This window comes from Cetorhinus maximus, chromosome 8, assembly GCF_964194155.1.
Source record: "Cetorhinus maximus chromosome 8, sCetMax3.hap1.1, whole genome shotgun sequence".
In the NCBI taxonomy this organism is placed as follows: domain Eukaryota; kingdom Metazoa; phylum Chordata; class Chondrichthyes; order Lamniformes; family Cetorhinidae; genus Cetorhinus; species Cetorhinus maximus.
The window spans coordinates 41,832,559-41,859,221 of NC_135886.1; the positions used below are offsets into that span (position 1 = coordinate 41,832,559).

General features: G+C 43.6%; 1 protein-coding gene across 1 annotated transcript in view; it reads right to left on the bottom strand.

Annotated features, from left to right (window-relative positions):
* LOC144683582 (signal peptide, CUB and EGF-like domain-containing protein 3) overlaps positions 1-26,663 on the bottom strand; it is a 421,925-nt gene that overhangs the window by 28,673 nt on the left and 366,589 nt on the right. Inside the window, exons 10-14 of the mRNA XM_078546743.1 lie at positions 10,620-10,745; positions 8,185-8,301; positions 4,809-4,898; positions 3,556-3,669; positions 2,882-3,046 (exon numbers count right to left, since the gene is read on the bottom strand). Coding sequence (XP_078402869.1) covers positions 2,882-3,046; positions 3,556-3,669; positions 4,809-4,898; positions 8,185-8,301; positions 10,620-10,745 — 612 coding nt within the window. The remainder of the gene's footprint in view (positions 1-2,881; positions 3,047-3,555; positions 3,670-4,808; positions 4,899-8,184; positions 8,302-10,619; positions 10,746-26,663) is intronic.

Below are 26,663 nucleotides of genomic sequence, written 5' to 3' on the forward strand. Positions count from 1 at the left end.
TAGGCATAATATGAAATACGATTCAAAGAGCACAGAATGCTCCCAGGATTCAGGGCAAAATTCCTCATTCAACGCACATCCCCAAAAATCAAATTATTTGGTCATTCCTCTCAATTGTGGCTGTGGAACTTGTTTTGCTGTCGTGTTTTCCTATGTAACAATAATAAACACATGTCAAAAATCTTTCAATTGGTGTGAACCAGTTGCCTGCTCAGCTCTATTCCTGATCATATACAATTTACTTTATAATCTACAGAGCAGCTTCACCACACAAGACAGAGGGGTTACTATATATGAAACAAAAACAAAAATACCTGGAAAAACTCAGCAGGTCTGGCAGCATCTGCAGAGAGGAGCACAGTTAACGTTTTGAGTCCGAATGACGCCTTGGACTCGAAACGTTAACTGTGTTCCTCTCCGCAGATGCTGCCAGACCTGCTGAGTTTTTCCAGGTATTTTTGTTTTTGTTTTGGATTTCCAGCATCTGCAGTTTTTTTGCTTTTATCTTACTATATATGATTTGGATTACTTTTTTTTGTTCATTCCTGGGATGTGGGCATCACTGGCTAGGCCAGCATTTATTGCCCATCCCTAGTTGCTCTCGAGAAGGTGGTGGTGAGCTGCCTTCTTGAACTGCTGCAGTCCATGTGGTGTAAGTACACCCACAGTGCTGTTAGGGAGCGAGTTCCAGGATTTTGACCCAGCAACAGTGAAGGAACGGCGATGTATTTCCAAGTCAGGATGGTGAGTGGCTTGGAAGGGAACTTACAGATAGTGATGTTCCCATGTGTCTGCAGCCCTTGTCCTTCTAGATGGTAGCGGTCATGGGTTTGGAAGGTGCTGTTGAAGGAGCCTTCGTGAGTTCCTATAGTGCATCTTGTAGATGGTACACACTGCTGCTACTGTTTGTCGATGGTGGAGGGAGTGAATGTTTGTGAATGGGGTGCCAATCAGGCGGGCTGCTTTGTCCTGGATGGTGTCAAGCTTCTTGAGTGTTGTTGGTGCTGCACTCATCTAGGCCAGTGGAGAGTATTCCATCACACTCCTGACTTGTGCCTTGCAGGTGGTGGACAGGCTTTGGGGAGTCAGGGGGTGAGTTGCGTGCTGCAGGATTCCTAGCCTCTGACCTGCTCTTGCAGCCACAGTATTTATATGGCTAGTCCAGTTCAATTTCTGGTCAATGGTAACCCCCAGAATGTTGATACTGGGATTTAGCGATGGAAATGTCAAGGGGCGATGTTTAGATTCTCACTTGTTGGAGAGTGTCATTGCCTGCCACCTGTGTGGCATGAATGTTACTTGCCACTTGTCTGCCCAAGCCTGGATATTGTCCGGGTCTTACTGCATTTGGACATGGACTGCTTCGATATCTGAAGAAATGCAAATGGTGCTGAACATTGTGCAATCATCAGCGAACATCCCCGCTTCTGACCTTATGATGGAAGGAAGGACATTGATCAAGCAGCTGAAGGTGGTTGGGCAGGACACTATCCTGAGGAACTCCTGCAGTGATGTCCTGGAACTGAGATGACTGACCTCCAACAACCACAACCATTCCTTCGTGCTAGGTATGACTCCAACCAGCGGAGAGTTTTCCCCCTGATTCCCATTGACTCCAGTTTTGCTAGGGCTCCTTGATGCCACACTCGCTCAAATGCTGCCTTGATGTCAAGGGTAGTAACTCTCACCTCACCTCGGGAGTTCATGTTTGAACCAAGGCTGTAACGAAGTCAGGAGCTGAGTGGCCCTGGCATCAGTGAGCAGGTTATTGCTAAGCAAGTGCTGCTTGATAGCACTGTTGATGACCCCTTCTATCACTGTACCATAAACTCACAAAGCCAGACGGAGCTGCATAAGATGCTCCCATGCTGTGGTGAAGGCTGTGAAGCTGGGAAGTGCAGCTGAAGGTGAGCCAAGTGCTAAACAGGTGAAGTGCCTTCCAAAAAATTGACAACCGCCTGACAAGCAGTGACAGCCCTCTCTGAGAGAGGACATGCTTTGAACAGCAGCCACTCAGTTGTCCATTTTACTGATCAAAGCCTTCCCAATGAAAAAGCTCTTCTCGCTATACACCCGCCTCGGTGACCTGGGTGAGTAGTTCCTGACAGGTCAGGAAACAGGTGTCATGGCTGAAAAATCCTGAATTGAGGCTGAAACCATCCTTAATTGGCTTCTTAACTATCTTACTTACTTTCTACCCAACAGATCCAAGTGGATTCCACGCTCACCCTCAGTCCTATCCCGCAGAAACCTGGCAGAGGGCAGGATAATGTCGGGATCCTGACCCAATGCCAATTTCAGGGGGTTTAACCCCCTGCACACACACTGAGCCAACTTCGCTTGCCTGGGAAAATTCCTCATTCGACTCTCCTTTCCACAGATGCCGACTGGCTTCCTGTACATTTCCAGCTTTTTCTACAAAAGTTAAATCCCTGGGCCAAGTGTGATATTTATCCTGTGCAGAAATTGGACAATTTTGTCTTGTTGCCAATTACCTATCCTCCTGGATCCTTCTGGCATTTTTGTTTTCAGTCCAGTGGAGTCAGGCACCACTCAAGTGGCCACTATTTAGCTGCCAGCCTGGATGATCAGTGGTGCTGAACCACAGGAAATATGTGTGCCCATGCCCAAGTCCAAATGGCCTCATTGACTTCACCCATTTCCAGTAGAGGACAGTGATTGGGAATGGGGAACCCGAGCTGATTTTCTCCACCCTAACCCAGAAGCCAACAGAAACAGATGTATTGCCACCCTGCCTGAGGCCAGAATCGAACATGGGACCTTCTGAACCGTTTGTCTCAGTTACTCACCAGTAAACTCGTTTCACTGCTTTTATATTAATTGCAAAAACTAAAAAACAGCAACAGCAAAAGACTCTCACCTGTTATATCTTCCTTTCTTATTTCCGCTTCAAAGTCCAGTGTTATTCGGGTCACTTCTTTTCCCGGGGGATTGCGGGTCCGTCGACCTTTTGCTTTCTTGGAAGAATCACATTTTAGGTTCACAAAGGTAACTTGACAGTTGTCGGTACAAGGGAAGGTACCTCCTTCATAACAAGGCAACGAAACAAAGCAAGAACAGTGAGTGATGTTAGCAGGCATTGAAGACAACTCAACCACAAAAAAAACTATTCTTTCATCTTTTCCCTGGTGTCCTGGTCAATGTTTATCCCAAAACTAACGGTTTAGTGGTTAATTACACCAATTGATGTAAGGGTACAGTGAGGCCCAGACCAATCACACCACCTGATGCTGGGACTGTACCTGGCACAGTGAGGCTCAAACCAATCACACCACCCAATGCTGGGACTGTACCTGGCACAATGACTCCCAGACCAATCACACTACCCGATGCTGGGACTGTACCTGGCACAATGAGACCCAGACCAATCACACCACCCGATGCTGGGACTGTACCAACAGAAAGATGCAGAACAATTAGTAAAGATATACCAACATTCTAACTGAAGCAAGAGCTGAAGGCCTCAGGACAAAGGAGAATAAAATGGAAAAAAACTATGAGGCAAACTCGTGACTGGTGTCAAATGTTTTGTACCTGTGATAACTGGGCGCGCGCTGTCCTGCTTTCCCTTAACACGTGGATGAAGGTGACACTTGGCATCTTTAATCTTGAAGGAAGCTCTTTGTTTGACCGGGGGAGCTAAAGTCTCTAAAAGGAAACGAGAGCATTTAAAGACATCTTAAAGCAGCAGTTAAATACAAACTGAGTGACCTTTCATTCAGTATTGTGCTTCCATTGTTTACCTTGTACACTTCATATTAGAGGCACATAGAGCAGGATGGAGATTTATGGGGGGAGCTTTTATGAATTGGTACTCCTGATGCACTCAAGAACACAAGAACTTAAGAAAAGGGAGTACAATTAGGCCATACAGTCTCTCAAGCATGCCCTGCCATTTCTTAAATTCATGGCTGAACATTTACATCAACTCTATTCCCCTGTCCTATTCATATATCCCTCAATTTTTGTGTCAAAAAAATCTAATGAACTCAGTCTTGAATATGCTCAATGACTGAGTGTGCACAGCTCTCTGGGGTAGAGAATTGCAAAGATTCAAACCCTCTGAGAGAAGAAATTTCTCCTAATTTTATGGCTAAATGGTTGACCTTTTATCCTGAGACTTTGACCTCTAGTTCCAGATGCTCCAGCCAGCGGAAACAGCCTCTAACTTTACCTTGTCAAGCCTGCTAAAGATTTTATACGTTTAAATGTGCTCACCTCTCATTCTTCTGAACTTCAGAAAAAATAAGGCCATTTTACTTAACGCCCCCATCATCTAACAGACGTCCTCTCCAAGGAATTAATCTAGTGAACATTCGTTGCATCCTGTCCAAGGCAAGTATATCCTAAGTCGGGTAAGGTGACCAAAACCGTATACAGTTTTTCATATGTGGTCTCATTAAAGCCCTGCACAGCTGTAGCAAGTCTTCCTTACATCTTATACTGCAACCCCCTTTGCAATAAAGGCTAATAGGCCTGCAGGTTGGAGGTGCTTATTGGGTCAGTGTGTCCTGCACAACTTTGTGCTGACCTCTCCCCAAATTCCCAAGATGCGCTGCTGTTTACACTGTTCTGTGCTAGGAACGCTGATTCAGAAAATCTCCCCCAGAGAGTGTTGTGGAGTCAGCCACTGCTGCACTGTTGCTCCACAATTAGAAATCCAACCTTGGGACAAAAAAAAAAATAGGTTGATGCTAAACACTGTGGCTCCAAACAAAATGTCTTACGTCAATGAAAGATTTCAGCAGCACTTACGGGAGCAGGGCGACATTTTGTCAGGGGCTTACCTACACAGCCTGTGATGTTGGTGTTCTGTCGTTGGGCACCAGCCCTCCTTATAGGAGCCCCACAGCTCACAGTGTAACTGTTATCGGAACCTGGCGGAAATGAGGACAGTATTAAGAGACAGAGGAATGGATGGGTATTTATTAATGCCGCATCACTGCTGGAAAGGTGTACAGGGTACACACTCTGATCAACAGTTATAATTCTCACCCTCCAATATTCTCTCTTTCCCTCCTAAAGGCGGTGACTCGTGCAGATAATACGGTTCCACGGCTAAAAGGATTGTGCTACAGAGAGTTGGCCTGGACTCAATCGGCCATATGATCTCTTTCTGTACCATTATGACTCAAAATTGCACAACCAAAATAATTCACTCAGTATAACCTGGGGCCCAGATTTTTGCGGAGTCAGGCTGGCTCCCAAGGCCTTTAAAAATGGTGGACGGGAACCGGATGTGCATTTCCGGAAGATGTCATTTTCTCTGGCGGAAGGAAGAGAGCAGGGTGTGCGCCAGAACTGAGCAGGGCCATTCGCAATTAGTGCTGAGTTCAAAACAGACCTAATTTTGACTGTTCCAAGGGCTTTAACCCACAGTGTAGGAGTCATGAATTTATGGAGAAGACTCGTGAAGGACGGATAAGGCCTGTTAAGTGTCATGATCTGAAGTTATTTAAATTCCTAGCCCTTTAAACATGAACAACTAAGCTGTAGCTATCAGTAAGAGTAAAAACAAAACATGCATTGCTGGAGTGCATTGATTGACAGGCCATCTGGTGTAGCTTAGAAAAAAATACTCCCATCTGTTCCTACAGTTTCAATTTACTTCATTGTTGACATTTCCCACAGGCTATTACTATAGCTGAGTCCATTATGAATGCTTGGCTGAGTTTCAAACACGCCAAAACTACTTATCTCAGCAGGGGGTGGGGCTGAGTTCACATTTTTCTTGATAGTTCTAAGAGGCTATTAAAGGGTTAGCTGTACTTGATTTCACTACTGAACAGAAGTTTGTTTGTGTTTATAACCGATTGACCATTTGAGGGGATTTAAAATCTTTGAGTTTCAAGAATGACAGTTTTTTTCTGTATCAAGTGTGTATGACTGAGACTCTCTTAGATTGTTAGAAGTTTAATTTTTCTCATCTCCACATGGCTCCTGAGGTTTCCCCATAGTGGGCACTGGGTGAGTGGTTCTGGAAGTGGCAGAGGGGTGTGAGGGGTATGGAGGGGGTATGGGTGTATGAGGGTACATGGTGCTAATTGTATAAATTAAGGTTAAGTGCATACAGGTGGGGGGCACTCTGGATAATTATTTGTGCACATATAAAGAGGTACATATTGACACGGGTTGTAGAGGAAGGAACTATACATGTGTAATGTCTCACTTTTTGAATAAATCTAAAACTGAGAGACATAGACTTCTAGTCTTCTCCTTCAACAAGTGGACGTAAGTTTAACACATGGAGGGTGGGGTATGAGGAGGCATGGTTTGTGGGTGGGGGAGGCGGGGTGAGCGGTGAGGGCCAGATGGCTTCATAGCTTTTCATAAAACTGGGGCCGAAGTCTCAGAGAACCACCGTGGGCCTTCTAACCAGCTGGTCTCCGACGCCATGGTTGCCTCCAAACTGCCTCTGCGGGCAGCAGACATGAGGCTATGAGGGGGTATGACCACCCCACCCCCTCCCCACCCAGTGGAGCAAAAAATCTTGCCTGCGGGGGTCGTTTCCGAGAGGCAGATCTGCTGAGTTGGGAGATTTCCCGGCTTGAGCTTCCTGCCTCCACGGCAAAAAATTTGGCCCTGGACATTGAACTTTAGGCTGGTGCAGCTTTGATTCACAGTCAGCAGTGCAATAACCGCCCGAGCCCGAGAATATTAGTTGTGCAGTGGCTGCGATCATCATTCTGAAGCTGGAGTCTGCAAACCCTCTTTTTAGCTAGTTACATGGTTAAATCATTCTTACAAAGTTTAAACAGATTTTCTTATAGAAAAGAGGAATAGCAAGCTTGAAGAAATGCACTTTAAGTAATGTGCTTGTTTTTAAACACTTGACTCCACATTACAAGGAAATAATCGATACCACATTTTAACCAGAAACTGCATATTCACATGGCCTCCAGTCTCACTGTTGAGTGAAACTATAGGAGTCTCTCAAAGAGTCTATTCATGCACTTTTCATGGGGAATCTCTAGATGGATGATTTTTTCGCTCTGTACCCGAAGGTCCTGATGCAATTATAGCTACACAACTACAGCCTTAGCTAAGATGATCAAACTAATCTTTAAATGCACATTTGGCACTAACTCCACCTTGCGGCCACTCTATCTCCAACCGAAGTCCATTTGGAAGGATAAATATTCTCGTTACGTGAGGGAATAAATGAAATCTAATCTGTTTCTTCTGTGTTACCTGTTTTCTTAAACAAATCTGAGAAAATATTTGCTAAATTAATCAACAAGTACTGATCCATATGATCTGGGGTTCATGACAGGCCAGGGGAGGAAATTTCCCTCCAGTTATTTTAGGTTAACAAGATTGTGAACACAGCAGGGAGATTTCCTACATTCAACATTTCCAGCAAAACTGCAGAAATGTTCTAATAATTGACATTTATCATTCTGCTCGACAAAGTGACCAGAGTGAATGTTGCCACGGTGCTTACAGTGTCACTAACATAGAGAGGCCAGGGGGAATGTTGTCACTGTATTTACAGTGTCACTAACACACAGAGAGGCCAAAGTGAATGTTGTCACTGTATTTACAGTGTCACTAACACACAGAGAGGCCAGAGTGAATGTTGTCGATGTACTTCTAGTGTCACTAACACACAGAGAGGCCAGAGTGAATGTTGTCGGTATATTTCTAGTGTCACTAACACACAGAGAGGCCAGAGGGAATTTTGTCATATATTTACAGTGTCATTAACATAGAGAGGCCAGAGGGAATGTTGTCACGGTATTTACAGTGTCATTAACACAGAGAGACCAGAGTGAATGTTGTCGGTATATTTATAGTATCACTAACACACACAGGGTCCAGAGGGAACGTTGTCACGGTATTTAGTTTCACTAACACACAGACAATCAAACAGTCCGGTTTTCCATGTTCAAAATGCTTTTAACTAATAAACAAACATTTTCAAAGAAGATTAGAGAAAAAAAAAGAATTGTTTAATGCCTCGATGATTTTTCTCCTGGACTGCTCTCAGTAGCATCCTGAAGGTTAGTCTTTAGTTACTGAAGACTCCAGGCAGAGCTGGAGAACTGGCAACCCTAGCTCCCTGATCGACCAGCAAGGACATCCAATGTGGCTCATGTTGGGACTGGAAATGCTGATCAGGATCAGGACCTCGGGTTTCTCGTGACCTTGCATGATGCCTACCTGCCTGGAAGTGAGCCTTGGAGGCACAGCTGAGCGAGCAGGTCTCTCTCTTCCCACTCTTGATGCAGGAAAGTTGCGCTCGAGGAGAGTTGGAATCCGGCAGGCACTTTGCTGCCTCTGAAAATTAAAAGAAATCGATCTCACACATCCTGAAATGCTGAACGAAACAAAAGGAAAGGATTTTTAAAAAAAAAACAAAGGGCATAATCTTCACTTAAACTGACCAGATTGAAGACTGAAGAACTTAAAATTGGATGGGGTGTAAGACGGGCATCTGACTTAATCCTGTCAGTTTCCCATTGGGAGGATTAGGTTAAAATTCTAATACAATTGTTAATGCATTGTGAAGGTCGTCACAGAACAGAACAACAAACTGAGCCCATTCCAATTTCTAGGGGATCCTGTAGGCCCAACAAATTTAGCCTGGCACAATTTTTCAGCAGAGGCCAAATTAATCTTTTGCACCGAGTCTCTGGGTTTCGATTCAACCAACAGTTTTTAGAAATAGCCTTAAAAGGTTAATCAAACTTTACAGAGAACTGCAGAGGCCCAATTCCCTTTAGTTTCACTATATATATTTTTTGACAACTATATGAATGGGCAGTTTGCTTGAAAGGTGGCTCTAACTGAGTGGGCTGAAATGAATGTCGGCCTTAGTGACCTCATTGGGTACAAAGGCATTTTGAAGGTGGATTTGAGAAATGCTTGAAAAAATAAATTCCAGTTAGGCTAGAGGAGAAGAGCTCATCTTCAGTGGGCCAGGACCTTATGCTACATTGATTGCTGAAAGGAAAGGGTCATCAGTGGCTGGTTTCTGCCTCAGGATGTTGTGGCTTTATAAGTATTATACTGCAAGGGTATTTACAGCACAAACTGAGGGTAGCTTTGCCACTAAAAGGTACTTTATTCCTAATTCCCCCAGGGGGGAGGTTTCAAAATCTTAAGATCTTAAGATGTTAGCAAGCTGTTGTACAATGAGATGCCAAGCATTAAGACCTTCAATATCTGAAATTATGGCAGAAAACGTTGATACAAAGCAGAATCTGACCTTGGGCAGATGACCTATGTAAGAAATGATCTCACAGGGAGTGGGAACAGCTCTGTCCTTCCTCCCCCATGGGTAGCTCTTTGACACCACCACAGTGATTGACAGCTTGGTTCCTTGAGTAGTATAAACAGTCAGGCCTTTTAACAATAACACACTTGAAAGTGACATTTCTCTGAGAGGGAACAGACCAAAGGTAGTGAGAGTTGGAGGGCTAGAATGTTTTAGGGAACACTTCCAATTTTACCATCCAGGAGAGAGTTCAGCACTCTATAATACACTGCTACACCATTACCAAACATTACCAAACAAGTACCAAACATTAGCTGCATGCACGGCACTTGTGATTAATTTTCCTTAACCCACCCTACAAAATGATTAGAGCTATTAAAGTGATACATATAGGACTACGAGCTTTTCCTAGTCTGTGGTCATGATTTTGGTATTTGTTTTGCTGTTGATGAAACTAATCAGAAACTTTAACAAACTCAATAATTAACACCTCTATGTCAAAGACACAGAAGGAAATATTAAAATGGACTTTTATTTACAAAGAATAATCAGACTATCGGTGCCCATTTTCCATCTTAGACATTCCTGGACAAAGAATTTGAAAAATATCAGGTTCAAAACTGTGTAGATGGCGATGTTAAATAAACAAATGGGTCACAAACTCTATTTGCTGGAGGAGCAAATTTAATATATGTGGAGATTTTTCTGTGCTTCCTAAATTTCTCAGCCTTGGTCCTCCTTTAAGGAGCTCCTTAAAAACAACCTCTTTTACCAAGCTCCTGGTCACCTGTCCTAACATCTCCTTACGTGGCTTAGTGCCAAATTTTATCTGATGTCGCTCCTGTGAAGTCCCTTAAAACGGTATGTAAATTCATTTAATACCTGCAGCACCAGAGTAAAGTGACGGTGCAGGGATGTCAATGTAACCTTTGCATTTCACATGCCAGGTGCTGTGTGGTATCCTTGAACAACAGAATGGGTTGAGCTTCCCTCCTTTTTTGACCATGTTTGTCATCTCTGCCCCAACCAAACCTTCTTGTGTCCAATGTCACCCCTAGCTCAGGGGCAAGCGACCCAAAAGTAATCTTACTCTCAGGTTTCAGGTTCCCAGCCTCAATAAACACTTGCTGCGTGTCAACGAGAAAATATACTGCTTCCTGTTCAAATTATTTTGGAAATGATTCACATAACAACAGCAACTACACCTCGAAGTAATTATTTGTATGTGAAGCGTTGGAGATGTTGCTGAGACACATAAGATGGCCTCCAATTATAATGTCTTTTGAGGATGAGGTGTTTCTCATTAAGACAATGTTACAAGATTGCTACTTCCATTAGTACCACTAGAGGATGCCAGAGATCAGAGTTCTTTACATACCCACACAGTCTTTCCTGTTCCAGTGCAGTTTGTAACCGTCATTTGGGCAGGAGCATTGATAGCCTCCCAGTGTATTAACACATCCATGCTTGCAGCCACCATGGTTCATGCTGCATTCATTGATATCTGAAAAAGACACAGATAAAGAGAAAATGAATTGGCTCATGTTAAGAAAATCCTGATCTGACACAACTAAGCAACCTTTTGGTTTGCATTTTTGTTCAATTCCCAATTCAACCAGTTCCAGGTCTCAGCTATTTTGCCACATTGGTATGACAGCGGCTCTGGGTATCTCTTCCACTCAGTTCCCCCAACAGCACAGTTCAGATCAAGAGCTGAGTGCGTGATGATGCAAACTTTCGTGTGACCGCTCCTATGTTGTACACACTGGCTGTGGGTCATCATTTTTTGCAGTACCACAAGTACCCAAATGGAAGAGTCTGAGCGGTAGGATTGGTAGAGTTGGTAAACTGTCTGTACCTATCGGAAGAGTTCTCAGATTTTCCAAGTTTGCTTCATTACTTCATGGTAAACATGAAAATATATGACCTTAACCATAACCCTAATACAATACTTGATTGGCTGTAAAGTGCTTCGGGATGTTCTGAGGTCGTGAAAGGTGCTATATAAAGGCAAGTCTCCCTACTGTTTCTTATGCTACTAGCTAACTCCATATAATGGTTTGACTGCAAAATAATCTTGGAAACGTGAACTCTGGAGAACAGCATCTCTTCTTAGAGGAGCACTGTATTCATGAAAATCCAAGATACTGATGTATGCTGCATTGAACATCATCCTGTCGCCTGAGCATCAGATGTGAAGATAATGATGTTCAAATTTTCTGCCTCTTCTTTCTGTGCAAAGAGATGATTTGCCAAATATCACTCATCAAGTCAATGCCTCATTATTCCTTCAGCAACATATACTTCCATTCAGGTCTACATAAGTTGTCTTAATAGGTCATGGCTCCTCACGGCATTTATTTGTACACAGTTGATGATATGGAGACCTTGCTTCTATTTCCTGAATTAATGTGCTCTGAAAGAGAACCATGTAAATCGTGGTGATGTGTGAATGCCAAGAGTTCAATGGCACATCGGGTTGGTGCACTTTTGTGTTCTATCACAGATCATACAGTTTATCTCCCATGACGGGGAAATCAAGTCCCTCTCTCAGCTGGGGAGAGATTTGGCAAACAGCACCCTGGTCAACATATCAAAAGGAAGTGAGTAAAATTAGGAGGGCAAATCTTCCTTCACAGGTGCCAAACAACTGGTTACAAAGGAGCCAGGGTATAGGCACAGAGAGCAGGACCCACCAGGAATCATTTCAGAACAAATGTCCTTTCAAAATGATTTCCCTCACCAAAATAACCAAATGCTGTTTTGCAGTTGTCAGCCAGTGGTGTTTACAGCTGCCACACACAACTTGTATTACTCATAGCAATTTACTAAGGCCTTGTTGTTGTTTCTAGGCAACAATCTAATGACCTAGGATCAGATGAGTGGCAACACCATTGACTCACTATTCAGTTCTGCAAAGGCCAGTTTCTAGTAAGTGTATCATAATAAGGGTCATTTTCTGATATTTGCTCAATTTTGGGCCTAAAAATAATTCCCATCAGTGAGCACATATCCATAGCAACAGCTTCAAATCAGCTTCCACCTCAGCTCTTTGAGGAAGATGGAGATGAAAGAGGCTGTAACGATGAAAAAGGAAAAGGAAATGAATACTTAGTTATAAATTTTTTTTAAATTAGAAAACTAAATTCGGAAAGAAAAATGAAAGTTCAAAGAATGAAGAATTTAAAGGGAAAAAGTGACTGCAGGGAAGGGAAAAATTAAAGGATTAAAAAAACAAATAAAAAAGAAAGAATGTACCATTTCATTAATAAAATCCAATGTCAACTTTAATTGAAAGATTAGAAGCTGTTAAGTAGAAGTTAATGTACTCCAAACTTGAGGCTACTGGCAGAGGGCCATTAAGTCTGCAGTTACATGAATATAATGAGTCTGAACCACATAACAACGGGGATGTCTCCTAGCTCGCCACAGCCTGCAGCATAATAAGATGCTGAGCTTCATCTCCATTCGATATTTTTCGGAGGGATTGGTGAGGGTGGTGGATGGGGGGCTGGTCGGTGGCGTTGTAGGAGGAAGGAATACATGAGCTCAACACTTCTGATCTGCAAGATGTTTTTATTCCATAGTCCGTGATACAATCTCCACATTCATTACAGAATTCTAACACTCCTCAAACACATTTTGTTTCATAATTGCTCGTGTGAAGTGCTTTCAGACTATGTTGAAGGTTGTCTCGTGCTTTACACACGCACACACACACACACACACACACACACACACACACAGTTCATTGCACCGCTCCTAAAGTGCTCCTGATCCTCCTGATGGTCCAGGAAATGCTTTCCTAGTTGATAGTTAAATGGATGCTTGAGGAATTTTCTGCTCTTTTTGGTTTTAGTTTGTGGGGCTGTGTGGCAATGCCACATTCCCTTTTTAAGGTGTTTCTCCCCTTATCTGCCAAGCACACACTGTTCTCTGCTGTAGAGGGAGGGTAGATAGATTAACTCCTTCTAGGGAGCAGCTCTGATTTCCAAAAGCAACAAACCTCTCGTTAGCTATGCAATTCAACAACAACAACGTGCCATTTATATAGTACTTTTAACGTAAAGAAATGACCCATAGTGCTTAGAATTGAACTCTTTCTGTTGAGAGACACAAGGCCAAGGACAAACATGGTCCTCGACACCCTGTAGCACTGTGTATTGGTGACTTTGATGCAGTGCCTCATCTTGTTACTGCTGGGTCATTCTATTTTCCAATAACCTTATCACATGGCTGTGCATGGTCTTCATTTTAAAACTCTAAAAAAGAAAAAAAGGCAAAAGAATTAAAACGAGCAGTTCTTCCACCATTGCATGCGTACACAATTGGTGCCTGATCCTTGATAATTCAATAATTAATTTTAATTAATCCCTCACCCCAGCCTCCCATTTTCACTCATTACTTTCTCCCATGGGTTACGCACCTGGTTATTCCCTGGTTAGCCTGGCAGGCAGGTATACCCCCAGATATCTGGCTGTAGCAAGCGCTGAGCAGATACAGACACATGGTACAGATTCCTATGTTGCCCCTCTCCCTGCCTGTGGGCAAAAACCTGGCCTCTGATGGGCCTCTTCCATCCTGCCCATGACAATTAAAAAAAAACATCTCCCCCTTCTGTAACCATTGATTTCACCATTGATTTGGTGAATTTTTCAAAGCACCCTAAGTAGAGCATCACTCCCTGTGGTAATAAACAACAAGATGGTGGTTTGATGGTTTCACATCTCAGATGTAACTTTGGGTTTGGGTTTGGTGGGTAAGCACAAACAGTGGAGGGAAATGCTTCACTAGAAGGTTGAGAAGAGAAATAAAGGGATGGGCCACACCAACAATCAATCCCTGCATCCAGCACTGACGAGGCGTTTACTGTCATCTCAACCAGGTTACGCTAAATGACACAGGAAAACTAAAAACAGGTGAAATGGAGGGCAGGAGAACACTTAATTCCATAAACATAAACCGCCAATGAAAGCAGATGTTAACCATTATTGATACATCATTCAGGGGCAAGATAGCAACAGTAAAATCAATTATTGCAATTTAAAAAGTACATACTTTAAATCCCACTGGGTAATACTCACTATGACATCCAACTACCTCATATTTATTAATTGTTCGTAATTAACTGCAAGAGAAAAGTAATCGAACCGGGAACGAAAAACCTGAAGGTGAATTTTGAGAGCAAAGCCACAGTCACAACCAGCATCATTGTGTAACTGAGGTGAACAAAAGATGTGATCCAGATGGGTTTCAGAATCTCGCCTCAGGTATAGATTTACCTAGGCTTCACCGTACAGACATTATAAATGAGTACAGTCAGAGTCCAGGGGGAACCACAGCTATCTCTCCAGGAAAGCAACAGTCCCAACTCAGCCACTTTCCCCATTTATTTCCATTGAAGCAGGCTCCAGGAAAACACCTCAAACCCTCTCGTATTTTTATTCATTGGAAGCATCAAAACCAATACCTTTTCAGGCACACATACACTTTCCAGCAAGGGCCTTTGGACAGTGACCAGGAACAGCAGCTCTGGTTGTTTTGCCTTCTTCCCAAGCTAGGAACACAGCGGCCAATCATTATATCATTATGCCCCAAACACTACCCCACACCCCCCTCCTCCCCGCAACCCCTAGCACAGACTGCAAATTGAACTCAAAATCTTCTTTATCTGTATGGATTCATATTATGCAGTTATCCACCAGGCCAGAGGGGAACTTATTCCTAATTTCCTAATCAGCACCAACATCACAGCTGCATTAAGGGTTTCAATCAGCAACTAAAAATGTGTAATTCTTTAAACAAAATGGCTTTCACAGCACTTCTGCCACTCTACTTCACTATATTGGATAAAAATGCTAAATACTGCAAATGCTGGAAATCTGGAAAAAAAACCCAGAAAATGCTGGTAACACTCACTAGGTCAGACAGCATTGGTGAAAAAGAAGGGCTTGCATTTATAAAGCAGCTTTCACAACCCTAGAACATCCCAAATTAATTTCTTTTGAAGTGTGGGCACTGTTTTAATGTAGGCAACCAACTTGTGCAGAGTATATTTCACAAAGAGCAATGAGAAGAATAATCAGATGATCTTTTTTAGTGATGTTGGTTGAGGGACAAATATTTACTAGGACACCAGGGATGACTCCCCTGCTCTTCTTCAAAGAAGTGCCATGGGATCTTTTGCCTTGGAAGGCAGATGGGACCTCAGTTGAACGTGTCATTTGCAAGATAGAAAGAGGAAGGAATGATTAATGTTTCTTCAGAAGTTCATTCTCTTTTTCTCCTTGATGTGATTTCTGTTTCCATCTTCTCCCTGTTCACCTTCATTGCCATCTATTTCAATGCTCCTGTTTGATTCTGTATTCACTGAAACTTTTTTTCACAGCATCTCTAATCCCCACAATTCTCTCCAGATCCCACACTCTCCACTGGGTTCCGACGATAAAGGTCATTTTGCTGAAATATTAGCTCTATACTTTCCTCTCCCCAGAGATGCTTGACCTGGTTCCAGTATTCTGTTTTCATTTCACTAGTTTAAATGTTGAAGTCATGGACAAGATGCCAATCTTATTCACACCCACCTGCTACATGCCCAGTCAAACAACCTGCTTATAAGGCAGTGATAAACATCGTCGCAACAGTCTGGTACCTGTTACATCAACTAAAGTATGCTTTAGCAATTCAAACAAAACAGGATGGAGGGAGGGATCATTGAAAGTTAAAGATCTCCATTAATATTTCTGTTAAGGTCACATTTTACTAAAAATCTGTATCTGTAGGGGATATTAGGCTTTCGGGTCTACTCCGACCTTTTTAATCACAGTACATAGATCGCCGCTGTTTCTGGAATGCCCTACCTAACAGTATTGCACTACGCAGAATGCAGTTGTTCAAGCAGGAGGCTCACCACCAGTCAAGAACAATGAGATTTAGACAATAACTGCTGACCTTGCCAGGAAAATCCACATCCTGAGAATAAATAAAAAATACGTACTTAGGTTTCTACATTTTAAATTACTCCTTTCGGGCAAGTCTTTGACCCTTGTAGTCTCTATTGACTGACCCTGGTAGCAGGTACGTTTCTGATAGTGAGCCCATGATGACAAACAGGTGACCTTTGCTCTGCAGACTCCCTAGTGATGGGTGACAGCGCAACACTAGCAAAGGTTTCAGTTCAGGCTGCTCACCCAGACAGGTATAAGTGGGAGGGGAAATAAAGGCCTGAATTTTCGCTCCCAAGTCAGGACAATTCCCTGCTCGGCAAACCCGGCCCGGGAGAAAGCGCCCCTGAAGGTCGGATTTTCGGTCCGGTGGGGCAGGTGAAAATGGGAGTCATGGTGGGCGACCTGGAATGAGTGCAGAGGCTGCCTGGTGCAGAGGCGGGCTGGGTGGAAGGCCTACCAGCTTGCTCTCACACTTAGTCCAAGATTGGGAAAAAAGCGATAAAACAAAAAACAGTCCTCCAGCCCCCACCCCCACACACTCCCCATGCCACCTCGTGCCCTCTAACCACCCATGACTCCTCATGCTCTCCATGCCAATCTATGCCCCTCTACCCACCCCATGGCCCTTTATAGTCCTTCTGCCAACTTAGTGCCAACCCATGCATCTCACCTACCACCTTTTGCCCTTGCACCCTCCATGCCAACTCACTCAGTATCCACCACCTGCAGACCTCAGGACCCATGCTGGGATTAAACAAAATAAAGTTGTAAGTGTCTATTGCAGACTTTATTTTAAAAAGAACACTCATTCATAGAAACCCAACCATACATTTGCATTCCTTCAGCTACCTAATTCTTATAAAAACAAACATTTCATTCATGCTTAATCCATTATAAGTACAAATATTGGAATTCAGAGTCCCATTTCAAAGAGTCCATAAACACTTGTAGCTGTCAATCACACTGAACTGGCAGGCACCCCACTGTGATAATGGAAGGTTGTGAAATTAGTCATGCAGGTCTAATCCAGTAAGGATAGCCCTCAGGCTTATGTCAACAGACAGAGTGAAATAGCAAGCAATGTTATTTTAAACACTCTACACAGTTTCCTTCAAAGATTCAAAGAGTAGAGTTTTAAATATCTTGACAGCTTGAAAATTGCTTTTGCCAGTTCCTTTTGACACTTTTGACGGTTGTTTTTGACAATTTTGACAGTTCCTTTTGACAACTCTCAACAGTTCCAATGAGTTTATGCACGTATTATGCATACTCATGTCCACTTTTAACAATCTCAAAGGATACCTTATCTCTCCCAAAGGACGCAATACCTCCCCCAAAGGTGTCCTGGGACCATATTTAAAGAGGTACCTACCTCTTCAAAGACGTATCCACTTCTCCAAGGGAGTCAGCAAAGTTTAGATCTGCTCCTACCAGGTCTAACCTGCACATGTTATGTTTCCACTCCTGACTAATGGGAATCAGACATGACTGGAGGCAGCCGTGTTGTACATGGGCAGCTACCTTCATGAAACGCGCATGTTCAAATCCCAACCTGCCCCTGCAAAAATGGTAGGCGCCATGTTCAGGGGTAGAACTTCCGGATTTTGGCCTCCTATGCCAGTTTCGCAACAACGGAGAGGCTCACCGTCATTACAAAAATCAAGGCCATAATGTTTAAAGAGATGGAATCACATTCTAAAATTGTAGTGAATTCATGTAATCCACTACCATCTTTGCTGCATAACACACGTCCTGTTGTTGGCAAGCTGGGAGCTTTAACTGAGTTACAAGACCAAAATTGAGAAAACAAATGCTTTCCGATTCCTAGATGTAAATCTTTTATATTTCATTCAATTAATAACAGCCTTTCATGGATTTCCCTCTGATTCTGGTATAATTCATAACAGTGTATGAACTATACAAAGATCATCTACCTGTTCTTAAAAACTCACATCTGCTTTATCTATATAAACACATTCAACCAAAGCGAAGAAACTACTTTTACTGTGGTTGCACATCCGTCACTTGCAGCAACATAAGCAGATACTTGACACAGGGTATGTTGTGATTGACCCAATGTCTATCCACTTTACTGACAAAATCCTCAGCTCTGCTGAAAAGTAAACATCTGCAATGTAAATGGAGGCGGCTGTATCTGAGAGTCTGCTCCTGTTATTTAATTTGGATTGATGTAAAGCTTTGACAGGTTCTCCAGATCAAAGGGTAGAATGACGATAGGCTATAATGGATCACTTCAAGAGTTTCCTTAGTCTTCCATGTTTTCCCACTAAATCTCTAAGGTTAGTGCTGCGAACGTCCCCTAAAATTCATCTGTTTAAACTATTATACTGTAATAACTGGCACTATTCAACCCTGGTATCTGTTCCTAACAAGTAGCATACCAGCAATGGATTAAACATCATGCAGGATTTTACCATCGGTGAGTGGGGGCGGGGCCCGCTCGCCATTGCATAAAATGACGTGGGATGACGTCGGGTGGAATTCCCGACGTCACTCCGCCCCATTTAAATTTTCAGGAAAGCGGGGGCACAGCAAAATCAGCTGCACGCCCGCCGACCTGTCAATGGCCAATTGAGGCCATTGACAGGATCAAATAAGCAATTAAAGGACATGCCCGTCCAACCTTAAGGTTGGTGGCCAGGCCAGGAGCCCCAGCGGCAACTAGAAAAAACATGAAACCTCATCCACCGGTGGGATGAGGTTTCATGTAGGGTTTTTAAAATTTTAATAAAGTTGTTATGGAAATTATGAACATGTCCTAACTCATGTGACGACGTGTATGGAAATTTTTTTTCTATATTCTTAACATTGTTGAAAGTAGAGGTGATCTCCCTGAGGCAGCACTTAGCCTTAGGGAGATGAGTGCTCTCTTTCGTGTGCATGCGTAAAAGAGCACTTTCTCGATTTTGGGATTCCCCCTCACCCACACAAAGAGCGCATTGTGCTTCGCTGCAGACGTCACGCTGGGCGGGCCTTAATTGGCCTGCCCATGTAAAATGGCGCCACGCCTCTGATCGGGGGCGCCGATTGGAAGCGCGCCTGCACGTGCCCGCCCATCAACTTCCCCCCCCAACAAGGTGGTGGGGGGGGTGGATTCTGCCCCATGAATCTATTGACAGGACACACCAGGCAACATCAACCCTGGGGTATTCAAAAATGAGGCAGTTTGAGATTATTCACTGTTTCCTCCCATGCCAAAAATCTGGGAAGGTTGCCAAATGTCTCATGCTTCAAGTTTCAGTTTTTTTGTAAATACAATGGTACTGAATGTTTATGAAATAAATATCCATTTTGGGGCCCAGCAGACAGGCTGGGAGGTGGGAGGGGAGTCAAAATGGAGGGGTAAGGCACAGGAGGGGAGCCTGACATCTTCCCATTGCAAGCTCAGCTTCCTCCCACAACAGCTCAGACCGCTGCTATTGTAACTGTGGATTGCAGGGCTCTGGGGGCTTGCAGTGATCCACCAATTTGTCTCCCAAGACATTTCTAGGATTGCAGAGCCGCCTCCCAGGGGACTGGTGGTGGAACCATGCAACACAAACCTATCGTGCTCTCTGAGGGTGACAGCATTTCTCCTCTAACTATTGCCATTCCAGTAGTGCCCCTTCCTTTCAGCGAGCCCTGACAGATGCTGCCCATGGCAAAACGGTGCAGTCTAAAGCATGGCTTTCAAAAACAGATGGTAAGAGTTTCTGCAGGTTTTAAAAAAGTAAAAGAATAACTGAGCTGAAGCTGGTCCTCTTCAGAGCGAGTTTGGTGAATTAGTAGCAGGCAATAAGGAAATCACAGATGCATCAAACAAATATTTTGTCTTCACTATAGAGTGGCCTACTCCTGCTCCTAATTTGTATGTTCATATTATATGCCTACTGCTCAAGCACGTGTGGCTTTGCACACTCGTGTCATGAACCATGTGGTCAGTGGATAGCCCTGTACCTAGTAGCAACTCACAGGTTTGTTGTGGTGGCTCAAATGCTGGTGGTACAATGGTCTGGTGCAGAATGGAGGCAACATAACTGCTGCCAGGATTCTTGGCATTGATGTTTCGCTGATCATGGTCACAGTCCAGCTGGACACTGATGCAGTAGAATCCTTTTCAGTTGTGATACATCTCAGAGTTAACATGTGGTGCCTACAAAGCAACATCCGTGCAGTCAGTGACACCCAGCACCATGGGGAAGCCTGCAATCTTTGCAAAGCAGCATGCAAGTGGCTCCTGTTTCTCTCTGGCGAGAGAAGTAGTAAACACTTTTGGGGCCCCAGTGACTGCCCTAATATGACAGGGGATGGCAAACTGGAGATGTTGCAAATATTGCCTACTGCATTCCAGAAAGAGCCAGATGCAGAAAGGTTCATGGCCACAGTCACTTTCACAGCCACTGGCAATGCCATTCTTGCCCTGCTCTGACATTGCAGATTTCAGCAAGGACCTCCTCAGTGAGGATCAGCGTGTCAAAGATCTCCACTTCACTAAGGTTCAGGTAGAAGAATTGCTCCATGAACACTCTGGGTGGACATGGTTCTTGCTTAGAGCCCTCCTCCCCCTCCCTCTTCCACAGCGTGCCCTGTTCTGCATCACCTCTGCTCATTCTCCCTTTTATGCTGTAAACCCAGGGAAATGTAAACTACTGCATTCATGTTTGAGAGCAAGTGATCTGTGCAGAATTCTTGAAGACAGGACAAAGTCCTTCAACATGTGCCACAACACATCTCGTAGACAACAACCCTGGAAAACACTTCTACAACTGCAGAAAGTACCAGTAGAAATCAATCAGCAACTAACCTGAAAGTAGTTGATGATCCTTTTAAATAACATTGGTGAGGGTGAGGTTGAGGAGGGTGGTGCTATTCAGCTCTGAGAGGTTAAGGGAGGGCATTAGTTGGAGCATTGAGTGCTAAGATGGCACTGCTGGTGTTAGATTGATGTTACACTCTGATGTCACGATCTGCCTACTCTCCTTTCCAGCAGATGCTCTATCCATGAGTACGCTAATGCCCTCAACAAAACAGAATCATATAATGGTTACAGGACAGACAGGGGCCATTCAGCCTGTCCAAACCATGTCAGCCAATGCAGTCAGCACCAGGAGAGTGTGGGCCACCATTTTATATTCAAAATGGAACCCATAGCACTGTAAAAACGTGCACTTTACATCTGAAATTTGCGGCCTTAAGGCTTAAAGCAGTTAGCAGTTAGTCAGCTGTAAGCGATTGCCTGTATAGTGAGCGATTATTATGAACTGGAAGTTGACAGAGCAGTTGTAACTTTGGGTAAGGCTCAAAGGGTGTATAAAAGTAGAAGGGACTATTAAGGCACAGACTGCAATGTATGTCGAATGCATCATAAATATTGCATTGTAAAGTTGAAAAATTGGTGAGAATTTGGTTAGGGGGGGGAAGAAGGTACTCCTTTTAATTAAATTAGTTAGTTTAAAATAACATCATGCCCAGTACCGGCATGTCATATTATGAACTTCAAAATAACTATATTTTTTAAAACTAGACAAAAGGCTGGAAAATATGGCCACCCAAGGTCGTCTGACTTCATTTGTGGATTAGACTCACTCCTCTGTCTCAAGAGGGAGCCAAAGAACATTTCAGACTGATGTAAGTCGTTGCCTTTCCTGAAACCAATCAAAGGTGTGTTATCTGATCTGATTTTTAAAATTCATTAACGGGATGTGGGCATTGCTGGCTAGGCCAGCATTTATTGCACATCCCTAAATACCCTTGAGAAGGTGGTGGTGAGCTGTCTTCTTGAACCACCGCAGTCCATATGGTGTAGGTACACCCACAGTGCTGTTAGGGAGGGTGTTCCAGGATTTTGACCCAGCAACAGTGAAAGAATGGTGATATACTTCCAATCAGGATGGTGAGTGACTTGGAGGGGAACTTCCTGGTGGTGTTCCCATATCATTCTAAAACAAAGACAATGACTGTCTCAAACCCTCCGAGGTGTTATCCCACAACACAGTATGTGGAATCAACATGAACACCACACCTTATTTCTGAAAAGCTACGTGGTGAGACAGCCATGTTTTCTTTATTCAAAAGATCAGCTAGAAGCTGTGTGCAAGCAGTTCCACCAAAGCTATCAAACGATCAGTTCAGTCAGTCTGTGAATCAGACTTGGAAACAAGCTAACAAGCTGTGAGACATTAGGCAGCTAGAGTACATAACCTGTTCCAGTTAAAGTTCACCTGAGATCCAACCTCCTAGAAATTCGACTACAAGAAATCTCACAACCTGCTATGAACCCTTCACTTTATAAGAACCTCCCTTCAACTTTAAAGTATCGAAAACATCCAAAAAACTATAGGCCTGCCAGCTGACAGACTGGAGATTGTAAATCAGAGACTGAGATAACTGTAATCTGTAAAAGTGCATGATTTTATCTGTATCTAATCTTTGAGTGTGTGCATGTGCGTCGGAAAGAGTATGTCTGACGTTGCATTTTTGCATTTAATTTGGGATAAGTGTGAGAATAAATATCCTTCCTTATTTTTAACTCACAATAGCTTGCTGCTGAATTATTTAATTGGGATACACACACAAACAGGGTCAGAAAAGGCACACCTCTTTTCATACAAAACATAATGATCATGGATGGTACGAGAGAGCACACACATTCTATCTGTGACAACAAGCCAAGTGAAAAAATGACATAAAAATTTAACTGATTAAACATCTAAAACACGGTTAGATAGAGATATGAGGTGTGCTGCATCTGCAGGATGTGGGTATTACTGGAGAATAACGTGATCCCAGGTAGCCTGCAACATGAGGAACTTCGGCTCAGAGTTGCTTAGCTAGAGTCTGAGGTGCAGACATTGTGATGCATCAGGTGTGAGAGAGTTATCTGGACATTTTGACCCAGGAAGCAGTAACTCCCCTTAGGTTAAGAAATGGTTTAGGTTTGGTTAGTGGTTGGGAACAGGAGAGTGTCATGAAGACTTAGGCAGGTTAGGGGATCACAGATGCAGTGGCGGAGAAGGCTCAGCCTTTGCCATTGGCCAACAGGGACGAAGTACTTGCTACCAGTGCGGATGACAACAAAGACTATAGGGAGGATGGGAAAATTAATATTAGGTAAAGAAAAAGCATTGGAAAAATTAATGTGACAATGAGCTAGCGGGCCAGGGTTTTAAGAGAGGAGGCTGTTAAGAAAGTGGATGTATTAGTTTTGATCTTCCAGAATTCCCTAGATTTTAGGACAATCCCCGTGAATTAGAAGGCAGCAAATGTAAGCCCATTGTTTAAGGAAGGAGGAAAAAGGTAAACAGGGATCTATTGGCCAGATAGCCTGACAACAGTAGTAGAGAAAATATTAGAATCTATTCTTAAGAACCTAGTAACAGGGCACTTAGAAAATCATTATAATCATACAGAGTCCATGTGGTTTTCTAAAAAGGAAATCGTGTTTGACAAATCTGTAAGAGGTTTTTGAGGAAGTAGCTAGCAGGCTAGATAAGGCAGAACTAATGGATGTATTTGGATTTTCAGAAGGCATTCAATAAGGTGTTACATAAAATGTTGTTATACAAGACTAGGGCTTATGGGATTGAAGGTAATATATTAGCATTGAGTGAGGAATTGGTTAATGGACAAGATCAGTGTCTCAGCTATTTACAACCTGTATCAGTGACTTAGATGAGGGGATCGTGTGTAATATATCCAAGTTTGCTGATGATATAAAGTTAGGTAAGTTGTGAATGAATACACTGAAAAGGGATATAGACCACTAGATGGCAGATGGAATGCAATATGGGGAAGACTGATATCATCCACTTTGGTAGGAAGAATGGAAAAAGAATTTTTTTTGAAAGGTGAGAGAGGAGTAAATGTTGATATTCAGAGGGATTTGGATGTTCTTGTACACAAATCACAGCAAGTTAAAATACAGATAAAGTAAACAATGAAGAAGACAAATAGTATATTAGCCTTTATTGCAAGGGGTTGGAGTATAATTGCTGCAATTATATATGAGGACGGCAAAGAATAATGTATCTAAGTTTGTCGGCAATTCAAAGCTAGGTGGGAATGCAAGTTCTAAACGGTATACAAAGAGGTTGCAAAGAAAATATAGAGAGGTTAAATGAATGGGCAACAAGACGGCAGGTGGAGTATAATGTGGGTATGTGTGAGGTTATTCACTATGGCAGTGAAGACAGAGAAGCAGAATATTTTTTAAAAAGGGTCGAACTTCTAAATGTTGAAGGTCAGGGAGGCGTCAGTGTATTCGTACAAGGAACACAGAAAGTCAGTATGCAGGTACAGGAAGCAATTAAGAAGGCAAATGACATGTTAATCTTTATTGAAAGGGGTTTGGAATACAAGAATAAAGAAGTCTTGGTACAGTTGTATAGGGCTTTGGTGAGACCACACCTGGAGTACTGTGCACAGTTTCGGTCTTATTTAAGGAAGTGGAGGCGGTACAACGAATGTTCATTAGGTTGGGTCCTCGGCTGAGACGGTTGTCCTATAATGACAGGTTCAGTAAATTGGGCCTTTACCCTTTGGAGTTCAGAAGAATGAGAGGAGATCTCATTGAACATACAAAATTATTTGAGGGCTTTGTCCAGGTAGATGTTCAGAGGGATCAGACTGAGATGAGGAGAAATGTCTTCACTCAGAGGGTTGTGAATCTTTGAAATCTCTACCCTAGAGCGTTGTGGATGTTCTGTCGATATTCAAGACTGAGATCGATTAATTTTTGGGCGCTAGGGAATCAAGGGATGTGGAGATAGAGTCGAAAGGTGGAGTTATGTAGAAGCTCGGCCACGGTCTTACTGAATGGCAGGGAAGGCCTGATGGATTGTGTGACCCACTTCTACTCCTATTTCTTACGTTCTTATGAGCTGGGATTGGTCCAAGATTAGCAAGTACCTGATGGGTGTAATTGTGTGGGGCGGGGGAGGGGCACAGAAATCCATTGCAATTGAGGACGTTCAAGGAGTTCTTTTTATTCATTAATGGGATATAGGCATCTCTCAAAAGGCTGGGCCTGGTAGAGGCAGGCAGTTGGGTGGGGGTGGGGGGGAGGGGGGGGAACATTCCTACTCCTTCTTGCCAACAAGGAGCTCTCACAAAAGTCATTTTTTTCAGCACTCACCTTGGCCTCTTCTGGTCACTCAGCGCCTCCTGCTGTGGGCGCTTTGGCTGTGGGGCTGCAGGCAGTGCCAGTCATGGCATTGCAATGCGAGTTTCACATTTTTGCCTGCGCGTTTACCTCCGATAAATCCTAGGACTCCATCTTTGGTTCCCCTTCCTTTCATCATTTGTATGCTACCCTTAGGTGATGTCATCTGGAAGCATGGGGTCAGTCAGATTCCGCACGTATGCAAATGATACTCATCTCTCCACCTCTTCTTTGATTCATCAATTTTAACATTATTTCTATCCAACATTAAGCTCTGGGTCAGTGGAGGATTTACAGTTAGTGGGGTCCTGTGCTCAGGGAGTGCTGCACTGTCAGAGGGGCAGTACTGAGGGAGTGCTGCACTGTCAGAGGGGCAGTACTGAGGGAGTGCTGCACAGTCAGAGGGACAGTGCTGTGGGGGTGTTGCACCATCAGAGGGACAGCACTGAGGGGATGCTGCACCGGTAGAGGGACAGCACTGAGGGGGTGTTGCACCGTCAGAGGGACAGTACTGAGGGACTGTTGCACTGTCAGAGGGACAGTACTGAGGGAGTGCCGCACTGTCAGAGGGACAGTACTGAGGGAGTGCTGCACTTTCAGAGGGACAGTAATGAGGGTGTGCTGCATTTTCAGAGGGACAGTACTGGGGGGTTGCTACACTGTCAGAGGGACAGTACTGAGGGAGTGCCGCACTGTCAGAGGGACAGTAATGAGGGAGTGCTGCACTTTCAGAGGGACAGTAATGAGGGAATGCTGCACTGTCAGAGGCATAGTACTGAGGCAGTGTTGCACTATCAGTGAGGTAGAACTGAGGGAGTGCAACACTGTCAGAAGGTCAATCCAAGGAAATAAGCAGAGCTGGGAATCCAGGAATTGGGATGAATGTCACATGGTGTGATTCCAACCCAGGTGTTAAGGGATCCTGGGAATTCCTCTGATGCCAGTTTTGAGCATTCACTCTGCATTCAGCCCAGTTTCTTGGTCCTGCTTTTACTGGTTTTAATCCCCTTTCCTCTCCTTCCCAGCGGCTCCTTGTTGTCCTGGGATTCACCAGATCTGCTCCCCGCTCCCTCCACCATAGGACTGTACCCCCAAATGAACACTATTCATTGGCCAAGCTGTGAGCTCGGATATTCGACCTTGAGGGGAATCATAGCTGGAACCAATTCTGTCTCCAACCAGCGGATAAAACTGTTAAAAAGCTGACATTAACCTTGGCTTAATAAACAGAGGCAGAGGGTTAGAAATGTAAATCTGTGTATATAAAGGGTTAATGTATATAGGGATTGCGATGGACAGAATTTATTGTGCCTGC